This window comes from Solea solea, chromosome 13 (genome assembly GCF_958295425.1).
Source record: "Solea solea chromosome 13, fSolSol10.1, whole genome shotgun sequence".
In the NCBI taxonomy this organism is placed as follows: Eukaryota; Metazoa; Chordata; class Actinopteri; order Pleuronectiformes; family Soleidae; genus Solea; species Solea solea.
Window position 1 is genome coordinate 5294064 of NC_081146.1, and position 18593 is coordinate 5312656.

An 18593-nucleotide genomic window follows, 5' to 3' on the forward strand; every position below is an offset into this window, starting at 1 on the left:
TTATTTAATGCGACTTCCCTTGACACCTACTGTATTATCTGGGGGGGGGGGGGGGGGGGTACTGTCTTCAAGATTTCTTAAGCAGCAATAATAATAATCCTTTATAGAATTATAATGTATGTTGAACCTTTCAAAACACAGTTCACAGTACTTTACACCGGGACACCGTTAAAAATAAAAAAATAATGTGATGAATAAAACCCTATAAACAGTAAAAGGAGAAAAGACACAAAGATAAGTGACGTTATATCATAACTTCATTCAGTGTTTAGAATGGTAAAGGTCATACACCAAGTACATGGTAAAAAATGTGTCTTTAAAGAGGAAAATGAGCTTTTCCATGAGATTCCCTCAGGCAGGTTATTCCACACTGTGGACGACCTGGTCACCCTGAGACTTCAGCCGAGTTTGAGCAATGACAACTAATCATATGGTGAATTATACCAGGCCTCATTCAGCATTTCTTTAGAGAGAGTTTTTTTCTTTAGATTAACTTTGTTATTTACGTCTTTCTTGGTACAGATGATCCTATGCTGCCTCTGTAATATTAGCTCTGTGTTTTTCTATCCAAATATGATTGCGCTGCATTAGTCAAATCAGGCAGTTTCCAGAGGGAATGGCAGACATGTATTTATGGTTATTATAGAATATGGTGGCCCAGTACTTTATAAAAGAGCTGCATACATATTTAGTAAATGTCTTGGAGGGAATAGCCTTCAGCTAATTTCATCTTGATTTCAACACAGACAACTTTTGACCTCTGAATCACCAATCTAATGCTGGCTAGGTGTGTAAAGCTGTGTTAACTACCTCAAAGTCAAACAGCTGTTGTTGACCCCTGACCTTAACAGAGAGGAAGCTCCCTGTGTGGACACGTGTCACACTGACACACAGACTCCTGCAGTGGGACGGGAACACTTAGCTGCTTGTGCTGGCTTACTGTGTTTGTGCTCGCCTCCATACACCTGGTTGTGTGTTACAGTGTTCGCCATGGCTGCGAGTTAAAGTCCAGTTTGTGTTGCGAGTCCCAATCTGTGAGAATGTCAACAGCAAGGAAATGGATCTCGTAAGTCTCATATGTTACAGCCTAATAAAAGGGATCATGTTCACCTGCCAAAAGTCTCACAGGCTGGAATGACTGGGACGTAGACGATTAAGCCATTCAATTTCACATGATATTGCAGTCACTTGATGTGTCTTTTCAATTACAAAGGTTACTATACTGTTACAATTAAACGAGGAGCCATTCCGTCAATGGCTACATGAAGAAATGCCATGTTAAGGTTGCAATAGTCTCAGGAACTTGTCATTGTTTTCATATAAAGGTTAAAAGCCTCCATCTGTCTCTACAAGCAGCCTCCTGGGAGAGGTGGGCCCAAACAGACAAACAGTGTGAGTGAGCGTGAGGTGTGGAGAAGTGTGTCGGTGAACATTGGGTCACACAGCTGCTAAATTTATCCACGAGTAAGGTTTCACCTCAGGGGTGGGGGGGTTGGATGGATGGCAACAAGGGGTGGTGAGAGGGAAAGTTTCAGGGGGAAGAGTGAGGGAGAAACGTGAAAGAGTTCAGGCACAGGTGACATGAGCTGGAAGAGCAAGTGCAAGGAAATCTGGCCGTGACATTTAAATGCAGTTAAATCTGATCTCAACTGTGTCTTAGTGTGGCTCTAATGTATGTGTGGAAAAGAAATAAAATACAAAACTGAAGATAATATGAATATGATAAGCCGGACTTAAGTAATGATGGTATTGTTGACACTATCTAGATAGATAGATAGATGTTCTTCATGTTCTCAGTAGAACACAAGAGTAAGTTTGGCTTTAAATGTGACCATTTCCATTACCGTCCTGGATTAAACTGACGTTCTTTTTCCTTTTATTTATGTAAAATGTGTATTTAGTATATTCTTTTAAACTGATTTATGCTTTTACTTTTTTTTTTACTTTAATTCATCTGTTAGACTGTTCCATAATTGAATCCAAGAGATTGAAACACATACGTTTTAGTTGTTTTATAGAGAACAAGATGGGTTTGACACTAGAGTATATCATAATAATATAAGTATATATATATATATATGGAGAGACAGCAGAAAACTAATTGTTTTTGGTTGATTGGTGGTTTAAATTGAAAGTTTATGTTCAAGTGTGGTTTTGTGAGGTACTGACTTACAGGCGACATCCGTACTACTATAGTTTTTCCTTTGAAAAAGGCATTTTTCAAACAAACACAATCTGCGTCCAGGCTAGTGATGCAGCTCCATGTTAGAAGTCATCTGCGTCCACACTAACACACCTGGATATATATCACGTGACCTTTCAATGGTGAAAAACAAGTGCAGACATTTGTTTTACACCTCAATGTTGAGAGGTAACTCAGGATACTGAAAATTAAACTTTAAAGAGTTAATTAGGGCTCCAACGAATATTCGATGAATAGATTATTAATCTATTACTACATAAATTGTGAACTATTTTGATAATTGATTAATCGGTTTGAGTGTTCAGTTTTCTGATTTCTTGACTTCTTAAATGTGAATATTTTCTGGTTTCATTGCACCATATAACAGAAATCTTTCAAACGCAACCCTTGGTGAACAAAACAAGACATTTGAGAACATCATTCTTTCCAGGTTTAAGAAACATTTTTCAACATTTTCTGACATTTTATGGCCCAAACAGGAAATTACAGACAGATTATTCACTGATGAAAATGACCATTAGTTGCAGCTCTAGTGTTAATTGAGCTTTCCATTCACCAGTGATGGTTGAGTTGTGGCCCATTAAAACCTCTCAGACAGTGATTGTGGGTAAGCGCCTCGTGATTTTCGAAGGTCTCTCGTTTCTGCCTGTTCTGCCTGCTGCGTCTTTAAACCTGGTCTCAGGATTGCTGGAGTAATGTGACAAGGGAAAAAGGAAAACATAGTAATATATAGTAATATAGATATAACCAGTGCTGCTGACTGCCGTGTTTGGTCCTCTGCACCCCACAGATGCTCGCTGTCTTCTAGTGGGGAAACAAGGAAAAAACAGATTTTTGCTATGTGCCAAAGGGCTCAGCTCATAAAATCTTTGCCTGCTTAAGCCTGCGATATCTTATGTTTGACACTTTATTTTTCTTTTCGACAGACTTTTCTGAATGAGAATCATAGAGAAAATCATAGTGTTTGAGGAGCTGCTGGTCTACTGCTGCCTTGTTTGGTAAGTTTGTGTCACTTGGGCACATTTGAGTGAAGGATTTCAATCACCAAAGTCACAAAATAATACACCTGAAGTTACTGGTGGAGGCAGTAAAGGATCAACAACTCCTGTGTGCTGTGAGTGAGCCTTTTATAGAGTGACACAAAGTTTCCAACCAATCGAGTGGCAAAACCTGCTCTTAGACTAGTAGAAGGCATAGATTTGATCAGGTGGAGCTAATATGTGTTCTTCCTTGTGTACTCGTTAGCAGCCAAGTTTCCAGTGCGGTTGAGACCTCTGTGTTTCAAGCAGTTTCTCAGCTTGGGACGTGCATTGGTGATGCTTAGCACGGATAAAGCTGACTATGTACTCATTTAACCACACTTCAACAACACCTGAACAGTGCTATCCTTCATTTCTTTACTAATAAAAAGCAGAATGTTTTAATGTACACAACATGATACAAAAAGAACCTTGTGCAAGTGCATGGTTTAAATCAAATCAGGTTTCTACATATATGCTGGTACGCTGCTTCCTTTGATCCATCCTTGTTTAGTGAACAGTGTAAGTGTATCCTTGTATGCATCAGCTTAAAAAGCACTGGGAATCTTATTATAGTAATCAAAACTTAATGAAACTAAAATGAAATCATGTTTTGGTCGGACTGACAGCAGCTGCTCCACATCATTCAAGACCAGTAACGAAGGATCCAACTTCCAGTGCAGCCACAGCAACCTAAATCACCACTGTCCAACAAACTGAGTGAACCCTGCTGTTTTTCACAGACAAATGCAAACATGTACCTGATGGGAATGAAAACCAGCAGCACTCTGGTCCACAGCGCCCCAGAAACCGTGTGTGTACTACTGGGTCACTGCAGAACAGCAGCTAATGACCCACTTTAGGTTCCACTATAGAGAAACGCTCATCTCAGGTTTAAGTTGTAGTGTAGCGAATGTAAAATTAGCCTCATAATGATTTATCACAAGCTGGAAGATGTGCATTATCCACCATTAAGGACTAAATTATTGTTTATTGTCCCTGTGCCAAATCTGGCTTTAGTAGATCATGTCATCTATGCTGAAGGTATTTAAAGTACAGTACAGTATTATCCATTCTCTTTGGCTCACTGTTAATGTTATGGCCGCCGCTCATTTATCAGGAATTTATCTTCATTCCTTCAGCTTGTGTCCCGTCCGCCTGGTAACATAGAATCTGCGGGATCAACCGTCTGACTGAGAATCAACGCTGCTGAATTAAGAGCTGCTGACAATTTATTGTCAGGCCTCAAGTGTCTGTATTAACCTCTACTGCCTTCCCCCTGTAAGTCTGTGTCTGTGTGTGTGTGTGTGTGTGTGTGTGTGTCTGTGTGTGTGTGTGTGTGTGTGTGTGTGTGTGTGTGTGTGTGTCTGTGTGTGTGTGTGTGTGTGTGTGTGTGTGTGTGTGTGTGTGTGTGTGTGTGTGTGTGTGTGTGTGTGTGTGTGTGTGTGTGTGTGCAGCTCTGACCATACCTGTCAGTCACTGAGCTCTATACTGTTTGCAGGTAGCAGGTTCTCTCTGTCTGTCACTCTGGCAAAGACAAGACAAAGGTATCCAGGAAAGGAATCATTTTATTATTTAATTTTATTCCCAGTGTGTGCAGCGACCTGCAGGAGGGACAGCTTACAAGATGCGGGAGCGAATCAACACTTTTCAGACAGTTCTGAACATTGACCAGTTCCTGGTAAGGTTAATTAGTTTAACTCAAAATGCTTTCTTACTGAAACTGGAACTTTCAGTCTTTGCAAGGACCAACACACCAGTGACTTAAGGGAGAAGTTGGCAACACTTTTTTTCTCTTTCTTGCTTCTTTTTTCACTTCAAATTAAATATTCCATGGTATGTCAACGCTAAGTTACATGTAAACCAGGACAAAAAAGGCCTCTGCGGTTGATTTTTCTCGGATTACTTGTTATGAAGGTGATATTCCAGGCTCGTGCATAACCCAGAACTTTACAGTTTGGTTGTATTTTCTCTTGGTCACGGCGGCGTGCCTTAATTAGAACATGACAGCTCGAACAGTGTTTGTGTGAGCCGTGGCAATGTTGTTGTTCAGGTTAATTAGTGTGTGCATATGGACGTGTGTGTGTGTGTGTGTGTGTGTGCGTGTGCGTGTACATGTGTGAGTGTGTGTGTACGTGTGTGTGTGTGGGGGGGGGGGGGGGGGTAATCTCTTGATCTGTCCGTCAGTGAGTGGGTCAGATTTTATCATTAACCTTGTGCTAAGGCACAGGACTATATTGTTTTAAGGCCTCAACACACACACGCACACACACACACAAAGAATCCATTCATACATACTTTTAAACACAAATGTATGCTTAAGAAGCTACAAACACACAAATATCTATGAATATGCAACACTGACACTAACCCTCTCATAAGATACACAGGAATGTGTTGTTATTTTTTTAATTAACACTCAATGTCACTCTGTCCTTGAACCTCTGCATCTATTAGCAGCTCTCACTACGACTGAAGCTCTCTCTCTCTCTCTCTCTCTCCGTCTCTCTCTCTCTCTGTCTGTGTCTACAAGCCTGTTCCTGCTTGTTTACACATGAACGTATTTCCTACCTCTCGCCTTTCTTATTTATTGTAGCGCTGCAGCATTATGCATTACCTTGCTAAGGGCTGCTCACACAGGTCAAATCCACAAATGAATTCAGAGGTCCTGACAGCTCGCCAGTGAAACCTAACACAGGCTTTGTATTTCTAACAAAGCCACGGGAGAAATGGTTTACATTCTGCCGTCTTCTTCATCCCGTGAGACCTGCAGTAAGCACAACACTAAAAGCTTGAGGTGTTACAATAGGGAAAGAAAATAATGATGCTGGGTGCAAGTGTCAGAGTCATACAGCGACGACCGACTATGTTCTAGTGTTTTAGAAAGATTAGAAAGGGAGGGAAGTGCAGGGAAATAATAAGAGCCACCAGGGGAGGTAGAGAGAATTTAGCTGGAAGTAAATTAGTGCAAGCAGAGGAGGAAGAGAGGAGAGGAGTGGGTGAGGGGGAGGGACATAGTCTGTCCTTGGATGTTCTTGACTGTGTGTGGGAGTCGTGGAACAGATAGAGAGCATAGAGACGATGGTGTGAATGTTCGGAGCGTGTGAAAGTTGGGAAAATGTCGGTTAGCGATGTCATTTTTTGGGCCCTACGTGGTTGGGATTGACGTAAACACAAGGTCACACGGTGACACAGAGGCAAACACACGGTTGAAAGATGGAGACAGAAGAGAGTCAGCTGACGTGAATGAATCACAACATTCAGTGTTTTTCTCACACTGCCGTCTTTGTCTCCTTTAGGTTATTTTGCCTTTTCAAATTCATTTCCCTCAACCAATTCAACTGTCTTTATAAACAATAGCTACATACAATATGCAATGATGATATGACTCGTGATAAATGAACCAATACTTACAGTATACAATAGTAATGTCTCCTGCTTTGTGTGCGCTGCTTACATACAAACAGAAAAACATTAAATGCATCATTTTCATCCAGCAACATAATCCTAATTGACTTTTTTAATCACATTCTGCATGTTGAGTTGAGTCTAAAGCAACATATGTAATACACTGCAAATCCAGTGTAACATGTGAACACATTATATAATGTTCAAATATTTAATATAGAGATTTTTTTTTCTATATCACTTGGATGTACAACAACAGCAGCTCTGTCACCACAGTGACAGCACACAGGTTGCCCTTGTGACTGTACTTGCTGGTTTTGATGGAGTCTGGTTCCAGCTCCTGTTTGATGATGATGGTGATGGATGAGTGTGTTGGTGTTAATGTGTAGTGCAGCAGTGGTGGCTGTGGTGGAGGTAGTCTGCAGTGTAGGACAGGACAGGACAGGACAGGAGACAGGACAGGACAGGAGACAGAGCTGCTGCTACATCATGCTGAGGGCAACTGATGAGAAACAGGTAAAAACATGACAGCCAAAGACTGCACCTGCTCTGGGTTTTTTAATGCTGTCATACTTAATGACACCTCCAGGCTTCTTCTTCTTCTTCTTCTTCTACTTCTTCTTCTTCTTCTTCTTCTTTTTTTTAAAATCATATATTACCTTTGGTTTATTTCCAATAATAGCTTTATTGGGTTCTGCTGTTTAGGAAACTAGATGCTGTGTGACTTACAATGTTCAATGTTGAACAAAAATTCAATTAAAACAAAGTGATATTAAAAACTCAATATTTAATACATGTATATCCTAGGTCTCTTTATGCTCAAGACAATGGATTTCATCTTTGCACATAATATTTGATTCATTTAACCAAAAGACGATACTTGGTTAGCTGTAATGTAGTTTTTTCTATTGGAGAATTTTTTTTTTATCTGACTTAAATCTGTAGTTTGTAACTCCTAAATATGTATATTAGTTCACACTATGCTGATTAAACACTCTCCCTGTGTTTCTCAGTAAAGTGATGTTTAGCTCTTGTGTCGCTCAGCAGCGTTCGTGCCCTGCACAGTGCACACGGTCACTGATATGTTTTATATGGACAGCTACTTAAGCACACTAGTAAAGTGAGACGGCTGCAAACAGGTTGTCCGTGAAAAGTTTCAGAAGTGGATTTTACTCTTCAAAAAAACCCATCATTCAGCTGTTTGATGGGATAATCACGCTGTCCCCACCCGTCCCTGCTCTGCCACTATATACATGCAAGTGCTCTTTCAGTCAGGTCTGATGGTACTGTTTGCATACAAATAATGTTGCATGATTTCTGTTCATAAAGAGCAAACAGGCAGAAGACCTCTGTAACATAATAACATCAACATCACTAAAAGTTACACACTGCAGCTTTAAGTGCCCAGCGTGAAGTGAGATGTAGCGGTGCGACTGCAGACTGTAACCAACTAAACCAAAATAAAATAAACTGTTGGATGATTTAAAGGCATTGAACAAAAACAGTGCACCTGTTTAAATTACACACCTCTATTTGAGGCTCTTTGTCGTGAGGTTCATGTATTACAGTGAACTGGTTGTGTGAAGCCATATTTTTTGAAGAAAGTGTCATCAAAAGGTACATTTATCAACTTTTCCTCGTCTTTAAAGGATTTAAACTTTTTTTTTCTCCTAACACCAGATAAGATTTCTGATTTGTTTCATACTTAAATTATCACTGCATGTAATTATGAGCGTTTAAGCTTTTGTCCTGGCGGGGCCTCGCAGTTGGATGTGTCAGCTCTCTCTCTCTCCCTGAGTGTGTGAACATGAGACAGAAATGTGTGGCAGCCTGCACTCGGTGCAATTTAGCGTCTTGCTTCTCTGTTTGCTGGGATGCATGTGATCTGAGGGGCTCAGTTGTATAAAGTAGCTGCTAAGCCTGGATCTGCACTATTTTATAGCCCAGTGTGAAATATGAAACCCACATGAAGTTACGTGAAATTATCTCTTATTATTTTTAACATCACTTATCATTGGACATTAAACACAAGTTATTACCTTTAAAAAAAATAAACACTTCGTCTTGATTAATTTTCAGCTCTGTTTAAGTGGTTAACCTTTATCTAACTTAAATAGTACAGATAAGGAAACATTTAAGTAACTTATGTATTTAAAAACAAAAGTCAACCTCACTTAAATGACAATTAGTTATTAGTTAACTGCAGCTTTAACTAGTAGATAAGTAAATAACTTTTACTAATCTTCTAGTCAAATATATGCAAGTTAAATAATGCAGTTAATAACCTTTAGTGATTTGTTTTGTTGTGGATGTTTTTATTCTTACTTTGAAATTCATGGACAGAAATATTTTTCCTTCATCTGAAAATGGGCTCCATCAAGCTCTACTATCAGATCTGAGGGAGCATGTGTGAGTATCCACCTGCAGCACAGGGGCGAGTGGGACAACAAGCATGTATCCTGTCAAACTGTTGGATGAATGGGCTTTTTTGAGCAGTAAAATTCACTTCTGAAACTAGTGCATTGTTGTCTGTCCTGATATAAAACAAATCACTTCCTGCGTGCAGCTCGTCAAACATGTCAGTGAGCGAGGCGAGGTCTAAACACCGCTCTCCTGAGAAACACGGAGCGTGTTGTGTGGAGCTGATAGACTTAATGAGCATTGTGTGAACTCATTTGTAACAGGCTTAAGTTGAATTTCCCCCTAAATGTGGTCACAGTGCATGGTTTTAGCGAGGGCTGTGCAAAAGTCTACACACAGGAGCACATGGTCTCAGTTTTCTGCCCATCATTGTGTGTGTGTGTGTGTGTTCATGTGTCTCTGTGGTCGTAGGTGTAAAGCACACACATAGTCAGAAGTGGAAGATGTGGAATGTCCGCTCTTCCTGGATCTCTTCCTCTGGATCATTTCCAGTCCCTGCCTCCACAGCAGCAGGAGGGGGGGCGGGGGGACGACGAGGCGTGCGGGAGGGTATTTTCCGATCTCTATGCCAGTTTAGTCTGTTTCTGCCAGCCAGGGTATTCAGGCTGGAGTGTATCCCTTACTCACATGCCACAACACCCCTCTCTGTTTTTCTCATCTCAACTCTGGATCTAGTTTTATCCTTCCCCCATGTCTCAGTTTGTCAGATGTATTTCTCCCCCTCTCACGCCTCTCTTCCCCCCCAGCTTCCATCTCTCATTTCTCCTCTCAGCAGCAGGTCTATCAAGCACATGATTTGTCGACTTGGTGCTTTCTCTTCTGAAGCTCATTTGCCAGTGTTTCCCCTCGTTCACAGCTGTACGGCGAGTACAGGGAGCAGCTGGGGAACTTTGCCAGACGGGAGGCTGCCCGTTTGCTGACAGAGAGACAATGGAGGAGGAGACAGGCGGGGGACAACGCCACGGCCTCGGGCCGCAGAGGCCTCGGCCGACGGCATCCCCACCACCACCACCATCCTCATCATCACCCTGTGACCCTGGAGTCAATCCACAGCCACACTTCATCCACCAAGAAGCCTCGTTCCTACTCCAAATGCCAAGGTGACTGGGAGGAATGTGATGACAATTACCAACATTCATTAGAAAGCTGTACACTTTCCATGGTTATAGTAGTTGATTCACTCAGTGTGGTAACCAGGTAACAGAGGTAAAAAAAATAGAAATAAAACAAAAACAAACTCCCCCAATTTAACTAAATACATGTCTGATCTACTGGTACTTTATTCAGTTATTCATTTCTTTCCCTGCACTGTTTGCCAGAGACAATTGAAAGCAAATGTGATAGTTGGGAAGGGTTTTACACAGCGTGTTACTGTGGGGAAGCTTCACTAAGTGCAAGAAAATGACTCACTTTTATAATTTTGCTGTCTGAGGAGACTAGAGCTCACCTTGTTCTCAAAGACTATAATACTTTATAGGAAGCCTGTGTCACAGCAGTAATACTGTGTTCTATGCGTGCCATTTTTATTTCAGCAAATGACTACCAAACACTACCACAGCTCCCCCTGTTTGTAATCTTCCTTTCTTTATTGCCTTTTGTGTTGTTTTTGCAAACAGTGCACACACATGCATTCATAAATGTGAGCACACCACGGAACATCCAAACCATTCTCTATACGAGGGGCAGCAGGGGATGAGCTATGTCTTCTTCACCATGTCCATAATCACACTGAATGATTCCCTCTCAGGCATTGTTATAATAAGCAACTGTCAGTAATTAATTCCAATGATGAATGGCTTTGAGGTGAATCATTCATTTTATCTCTGTCCTAGATTGTTTGGCCCGTGTTCGGCGGTACATCGTGAACAAGATGGGGGAGGACTGGATTTTCCTGGTTCTTCTGGGCCTGACTATGGCTCTGGTCAGCTGGAGTATGGACTATGCCAGTGCCAAGAGTCTGCAAGGTATCAGTGGCCAAGGTCAGAGGAAGTATTCATGTCAAGTCCCTTCTCCTTTTAGTTCTGTTTTTTTTCTTCCTTTTTCAGCCTATAAGTGGATGCATGGAGAGCTTAAGGGCAACGTGGCACTCCAGTACCTCGCCTGGGTTACGTACCCCATGATCCTTGTCATGTTCGCCTCGCTCTTCTGTCACCTGGTTTCCCCACAGGCCATCGGTAAGCTCTCCATCGCCTGTCAGCATCTCCCATCCTCTCCAGCAGCTGGTTTTACTTCTCTTTCTTTCTTCTCTCTAGTTTACTCACACGCACTTTTTGTTTTTTGTTTTTAGGTTCTGGAATCCCAGAGCTGAAAACAATTCTTCGAGGTGTTGTCCTGAAGGAGTATCTAACGCTGAAAGCCTTCGTAGCCAAAGTTGTCGGCCTGACTGCTGGCCTGGGCAGTGGCATGCCAGTGGGCAAAGAGGTAAAAAAAAAAAAAAAAAACATAATCTCCATCTTTTTCTTTGTTATTGTTTTACCAGTTGTCTTTTTCTGTATCTATCATTAATCCAGTGTGGTCATCCTCATCATTTCTTTGCCCTGTACTTTTCGTTGCCCATCACTCCATCTCTCCTTTGTCCAAGCTTGTAGAATGATAAATGATCTTCTGTCATGTTTTTCCCCTCTCCCTCCTCTCACGGGACTGAGGCAAATTATTCAAGCAGAATGCATTCATTCTTCCTGTTTCAGTAGCAGGGCAACTGTCACATCCAGCAACTTATAATGTAATTCATCTTCTCTTTTACACCGTGTCCCAGTTTAGACCCTTTGTTTTACCGACAATGTTTTACAGTGTCAGTGTAGATAACGTCCACCTTGTCCCATCACCTGCAGGGTCCATTTGTCCACATTGCCAGTATCTGTGCTGCAGTGTTGAGCAGATTCATGTCCATCTTCTCTGGAGTCTATGAGGTAAGCCAAGGCCTGGACCAAAACTGACTGTGTAAGCTATGAGCCTCATTCACCTCAAAGGAATAGTTTCAGTTCAAGTGTGGTTGTGTGAGGCATTGACACATTATCAACACTGACTTTGCCCCAGGCCCTGGACATTAAGGCTACCAGCAGGACGGAAATAAAAACTGATTTTAGACACTTAATAAAAGACTCACCTAATAAAATCAGCACCCCCTTAGGGGCATGATACTTTAAGAATGTTTGCCACTATTTCAGGCTGTTCGACAGCTTTTTCCTGCTGGAAACTGGAGTTTGTAAACTCCCAACAAAGAAAATACACACAGCACCATTAAGTAGGGGTGTGAATCACAGGGTACCTCACAACAAATATATATATATATATATATACATACAATATGCGATGCATGATCCACGATACCAATAATATCATGATTAAAATTATTCTATAATAATCAGTATATTGCAAGGGCAAGTGATGCTGACTATGTGTCAGTACCTTAAGAACCACACTTTGAAATATCCCTTTAATGCATTAATGAATGTTGTGTTCTGTCATCAGTTCATGTGTCTCAGGGTTCCCACAAACTCCAGAAAACGTTCTTTCCAGATTTGAGTGAAATTCATTGTTGGTTTTTTTTTTTGGCCATAATGTAGAGTTCATGAGATGACATCACTCATTCACTTCTTTGGACTCAGTCACCTTAGCAACCACTAAACAGAACTCCATGAGATGTTGTATGATGTAGATATTCATGCTCCCAGTCCTCTGTGTTTTCTCTGAATGGAAATGGGACATCCACATGTTTGGTTTTCAGTGAAATGTCTCGCTAGCCTCTGTCCTGCCCTTGACTTTTCATTCCTCTCCATTATCAGGCCAACTTCTGCAAGCTCTTAGTCTTGTTCTGAAAATGATTAGATGTCCTTGAAGATGTCATTCCTAGTCCTTCACTTCTATCAACACTTTGTAATTGACATGGTCTTAACTCACATGAGGCAGCAGCGATGCCAAACGGACCAATTTTGCGTGCTCTAGATTCATGGAAAGGTCCCTGATTTCAGCAGAAAGACAGAAAGTGGAAACCCCTTGTGTCCCTGTGTTGGCCTCGTCCTGCTAATGCCCTCCCTTCCCAGGTTCCCCTGTGTGTTTTTTTGTTTTTTTTTTGGCTCTCTCCCTCACACCTCGTCTGTGTTTGTGTCTCACTGTATTATTAGTGTGATGGTAATGTCTGGCATGTGAATTAACAGTGACCCCCCTCTCCCATCCATGTCTCCCCCCTTTTCCCTGATCTCTCTCTATCTCCACCCCCCTTTTTTCTTTCACCCCCCCCCGACCCGCACTTCCAACCCTCTTCCATGTCCATTTCCACCCGTGACCCTTAACCCCAGAATGGCACTCATAACCAGGACCTGTTGGTGTGTGCGTGTGCTGTGGGAGTGGCCACCTGTTTTGCTGCCCCTGTGGGAGGCAAGTCCCGCCCCCTTGGCTTGCTTTGACACAGGTCTCCGGTCAGCTTTGTCCTCCCGAAATAACATCAGCGGCACAACTGTGGAGATCAAATCTGACCTCAGACCAGTGTACTGTATTATAAGTGATGAGTAACACTGACTGAACTGAATAAACATTTAAAAGTATCATAATAGTATGTAATGTTCAGTCGACACCAGGAATACTTACACACATTTATACTGAGGGAATATTTATACCACTTTTTTGGTCTGTACACTAAATCTGACGGTGTAGTCATGAGCTATTTAGTGTGAACACATGGGCAAAAAGCTTGTTTGGGAAACACCATAAGGTTACAAAATGTAAGGCGAACAGGGATACATGTACAGACATGAAAGTAGTATAAGTATATACTCGAAACATGAACAAAATATCACCTACAACTTTTTAAATGACTGGTGCTTAATATTTGGACATGCAGCTATCAGCAAAGCTAAGCATGATGAGATTCTTTGTGTTCTCAGGCCTTTTCTGATGGTGTCAATAATAAAGTGTCATTTCAGAGAAGTTACAGGGAGCAATGTCATTCAAGGTCATGAATAATAAATACAAATGTCCTATTATTTCACAATCTATGTGATGTAACCTCTAAATAACACTGATTGTTTATTGCTGTCATTGCTGTGTGTATCCTCACCTTTATATTCTCCAAGTGTGATTTTTCTCCTTCTTAATCACTTTATTGTTTTGCCGCCACGCTCCAGTGAGCATTATTTATTCACTTTATTCCATTTTGCTTCCCTTCTGTCATTTCTCCCCCTGTGGTTCCACAACCTGTCCTCTCCACCTTGATCTTTTATTCCCTCTTTCTCAAACTCTCTTATCTGTCTGTCCACGCTTGCGTTCCTTCATCACATTTCATTTTCCCCTTCATCATCCCTCATTCTATCTCACCCCTTCACTCCCCCATTTCCCCTCCCCCTCTCTGTTTTCTGTGTCAGTAGAACCCTTATGGTTACACAGATATACTGACTGTTGGCTGTGCTGTGGGAGTGGGATGCTGTTTCGGCACTCCACTAGGAGGTACTGTACATCTGCACCACACAGTTTCTCTGTCGAGCTGAATGAACACTAACCCGTACACTAGTCTCAAGTGTTAGTTTTTTGTTTTTTTTTATTATCTTAATTGTTGAAGCATCTTTTTTTTAGCCATATTCACAAAACAAGCAATATGTCTTTTGTTTGCACAATTTTCTTATATTTTAAAGACAATTTTGTAAAAGTGCTCTGTTAATCAATATCCAGAGATATGAAAAGATACATTTGTTGATAGTAGATAAGTTAAAAACAACATAGAAAAGGAGGAATAAAGACACACTGTTTTACCTCCTTGTCTTCTGTTTAGCTGTTCGTCTTGTTCAGAATAATTTGATCTGATGCTCTGATGTTTATTTAACTTCTTCAGATGCTGATTATGCCCTTGTGTGTGTGTGTGTGTGTGTGTGTGAGTGTGTGTGTGAGTGAGTGTATGTTGAAGAGACTACATGCACGTGTGTGTGTGCGTGTGTGTGTGTTTTCACTCCCTGTGGTCTCCCTGTTGTGCATAATTACACCCTCAGCTTCAAGTGTTTTTGGTCTCATTCTGCATATTTAACTCATTTCTGTTGCCCCCCCCCCCTTCTATTTCTGTTTCTCTCTCTTCCTCTTCTTTACACTATCCATCCTCATTCCTCCTCTCCCTCTGTCCTCCCCCCCTCTCTTTCTCTCCACCACCACCAGGGGTGTTGTTCAGTATTGAGGTCACGTCTACCTACTTTGCGGTGAGGAATTACTGGCGGGGATATTTTGCCGCCACATTCAGCGCCTTCATATTCAGGGTGCTCTCTGTTTGGAACAAGGATGCTGGTGAGAGGAAGAGCGGACATGCACGCAAATACACAAACCATGACATTCTGCTGAGCCAGCGAAAGGATATGCTCCTTAGGAAAAACCAGAAGTGTTTTAAATCATCTTAAATCATCTTAAATCATCAGCATTGTGCACAGTTCCTGCATCCTGCCTCTTTCATTAGTTCAACAGCATCAACTGATTTTACTATATATCAATGTTTTAATAACTTTCTAACTGTGCAAGACACAATTTACAAAGGGAATCATTCCATTATTTGTATGGATTCACACGTTCACTCTCACTCAGAAAGTCATGAAATCGGCATCATTCAAATTCAAAGTGTCATCATTCATTCAAATGCCAAATAATATTAAATATTTCTGACTATGTTTTTTATTAATTAATTTCCTACTGCGTACTCATTGAGAGTCTCAATAGGGAACCGATCTTAGCCAATATCAACTTGTACACCAGAGATAATTTGAAATAGTGAAATATTTTAGATCATCTCATGTCTCAGTTTGGAGAATCCATAACCGTTAAGTCCAGCCTGACAGTTATACCCTATAAATATCTCACTGAATGGTCAATTATTGCATTTAGTTTGAAATATTTAAATTTGACAGTTGGCCTCTACTATTAAGAACATTCCCAGATACGAAATAACTCACGGTTCATTCTGTAGATGTACTGATCACAATTAATGGATTCAATAGCATCTCACATAAAGGTCCAGTGTGTGACATTATTTATTGTTTTATTGGCAGAAATTACAAACCATAAGTATTATGAGTTTCACTTTAATATATATGTATATATACATATATATACATATACAGTATATACATATATATATATATACATATATACATATATGTCTTTCTTTGGTTTTCTTAGAATAAGCCATGGGTAAATGTGCCTATGATGTGTGAGTTATACATTTTCAAGTAGACAGTTGCTATGCAAACATGGAAGAATGACCTAAAGAGAAGGCCATAACAATTTTCACCATTAGGTTCTTATTCACTGGAACTTTAAACTGCTATATTCAATATTTAATATTTCTATATCATTAATAAATCCAGTGAGTCCATGTTCTGTGCCTGTGAGAACAGTTCTGTTTTCAGACACACTAGGCCTCTAATGAACCCGACCAGCAGACAAAGTTAGTGACTAGCTGGCGAACACAGAGCTGCACTCACACTTCCATTCATCAGCAGGACAGAAACAAGACTCCAAATGAGTTCACAGCTTGTTTTGCTGCTCCCAAGTGGCCAGAAATAAGGCAATGCAGGTTTTAAACCTTACCCTATTTTGATCATAACACATGTAAATAAACAAAGTGAAGACATCACATTTTGAATTGGTCTGTAAAGGATTGTTTCTTACAGTTAGTTCCTTTTTTGTCTCTCAGTCACAATCACAGCTCTCTTCAAAACTAACTTCAGGATGGACTTTCCCTTTGACCTGCAGGAGCTGCCTGCGTTTGCAATAATAGGGTGAGGATTCTTGTGGGGATGAGAGTGTGTTCGTCCCTGTGTTTGTGTGTGTAGACATTCACATTTATAACACTGCTGTTATCTCCTGTGTTAGGATCTCATGTGGCTTCCTGGGGGCTTTCTTCGTCTATCTGAACAGGCAGGTGGTTCTCTTCATGAGAAGACCGACAGCTCTAACACGCTTCCTGACCAAACAGTGAGAACCCAACTCACACACACACACACACACACTGGTTTGCATGACTTCAGAGGATATGACATAGACTTACATTCCTTTCCTGGAGACTTACTCTAACCTTAACCATAATTGTTAGTACCCTAACCTCAGCCTAACTCAGCCTAACATTTCTTCTAGATATTTATGTGATGGGAACTTGATTTCATAAGGAAGTCCCCATAATGTGACAGTGTAAACAGATTTAGGTCCCCACAACATAAGGAATACACACAGCTATTCTCCTTAGAAAGCTGTATTGACCTTAACCTTAACTTTAACCTAACCACAATCAGATCTTAGTCTTAAATGTAACCAGTTCCTCAGAAATGAGGTTCTGCCTCATTAGGACCAAGTTTCTGTCTCCATGAGGACTACAGGTCCTGACAAGGTCAGAGTTTTTGCCAGGAAAGGTCCTAAAGAGGTAACAAATACACGCACATACACTGCTGAAGTGGATTAGTTCAGCATTTGGCTTAACAAAACACTGGGACTCTGGTAGCAGATTCATTCAAATGCAGTTTTTCTTCATGTCCCTCAGCTCCACTCTCTGTACTCATCAGTTTCACAACACCGGGCCAGTGCAGCAGCAAAGCCTTAACAACCTTTCAGCCACTTATTCACTCAATGGGTAGATTCACTTATCCTCCGAGAGTCGACAGTCAGGGAACATTACTCTTCACCATTAGACACCGGGGGAGAACCTGTACAATCACTCCACGTGCTCACTCACATTCAGGCGTTCATTACTGACATGTGCATCCCTTTCCTAGTCACGTTGGAGGTGTATTAGAATGAGCTTAACGTTTGTATAATGATTTAGTTGAATGATGCTCATATGTATAATATAATGTTGTTGTTTTAATATTTTAGGTGTGGGAAGTAAAATAGTTGGGAAAAGTATCATGGAAACTTCAAACCTGTGAACAAATAAATAAATAAAATACAAGCGAACATCAATGGGCTTAACTTCAATGTTTGTGTGCGTTTGTGCTCCCAGTCGACTGATTTATCCAGGTGCTGTGACTCTGATCATCGCCACCCTGACGTTTCCTCCTGGATTTGGACAGTTCATGGCTGGAGAGGTTAGACAGAATCCGTCTTCCTGGTGTGTGTTCATTTATATGCTATATGTGCTGTAAAATGAGGTGACTGGAGTCTACTGTGTGTTGGCATGTTTATGCTCTAAACGCCATGATCATTTGAATTTGATCTGCCACTTTAAGAGGAACTCCACTGATTTTACACATCAAGGTCTGTTCACACATCTCGTGGCCGACGGCTGCACATATGGAAAAATGCTGTAACAAGCCTTTTGTTGCGCTGAGGCGCGTGAAGTGTGATAAACATCTGATGAAGGTGTCGTCTGTGTTTGAAGTTGTATTTTCCGTCTAACTCAGGGCTTCCCCTGTGTACTTCAGGTTATTTGTTTATGTGAATGGGTTTGGAAAATGTGTGTTAAAAGAAAAGGGCTGCACAGAGATGAATGTGTAAGTGAAACCTGTGGTGTAAAGCACTTTGAGTCATCATCAAGATCAGGGCAACACTATATAAACATTTACTTTTAATAGTGCATCCAG

General features: G+C 41.0%; 1 protein-coding gene across 2 annotated transcripts in view; it reads left to right on the forward strand.

Moving 5' to 3' along the window:
* Positions 1-18593, forward strand: part of clcn1b (chloride channel, voltage-sensitive 1b) — a 28760-nt gene that overhangs the window by 2419 nt on the left and 7748 nt on the right. The window contains exons 1-11 of one of the 2 annotated variants that reach the window (XM_058648504.1): positions 5385-7146; positions 9908-10151; positions 10884-11015; positions 11097-11225; positions 11339-11472; positions 11883-11960; positions 14415-14493; positions 15190-15315; positions 16715-16799; positions 16894-16995; positions 18014-18098. In XM_058648504.1, coding sequence (XP_058504487.1) covers positions 6994-7146; positions 9908-10151; positions 10884-11015; positions 11097-11225; positions 11339-11472; positions 11883-11960; positions 14415-14493; positions 15190-15315; positions 16715-16799; positions 16894-16995; positions 18014-18098 — 1347 coding nt within the window. In that variant the 5' untranslated portion in view covers positions 5385-6993. Of the gene's footprint in view, positions 1-5384; positions 7147-9907; positions 10152-10883; positions 11016-11096; positions 11226-11338; positions 11473-11882; positions 11961-14414; positions 14494-15189; positions 15316-16714; positions 16800-16893; positions 16996-18013; positions 18099-18593 lie in introns of those variants that run through there. The other variant, XM_058648506.1, reaches the window with a different exon arrangement.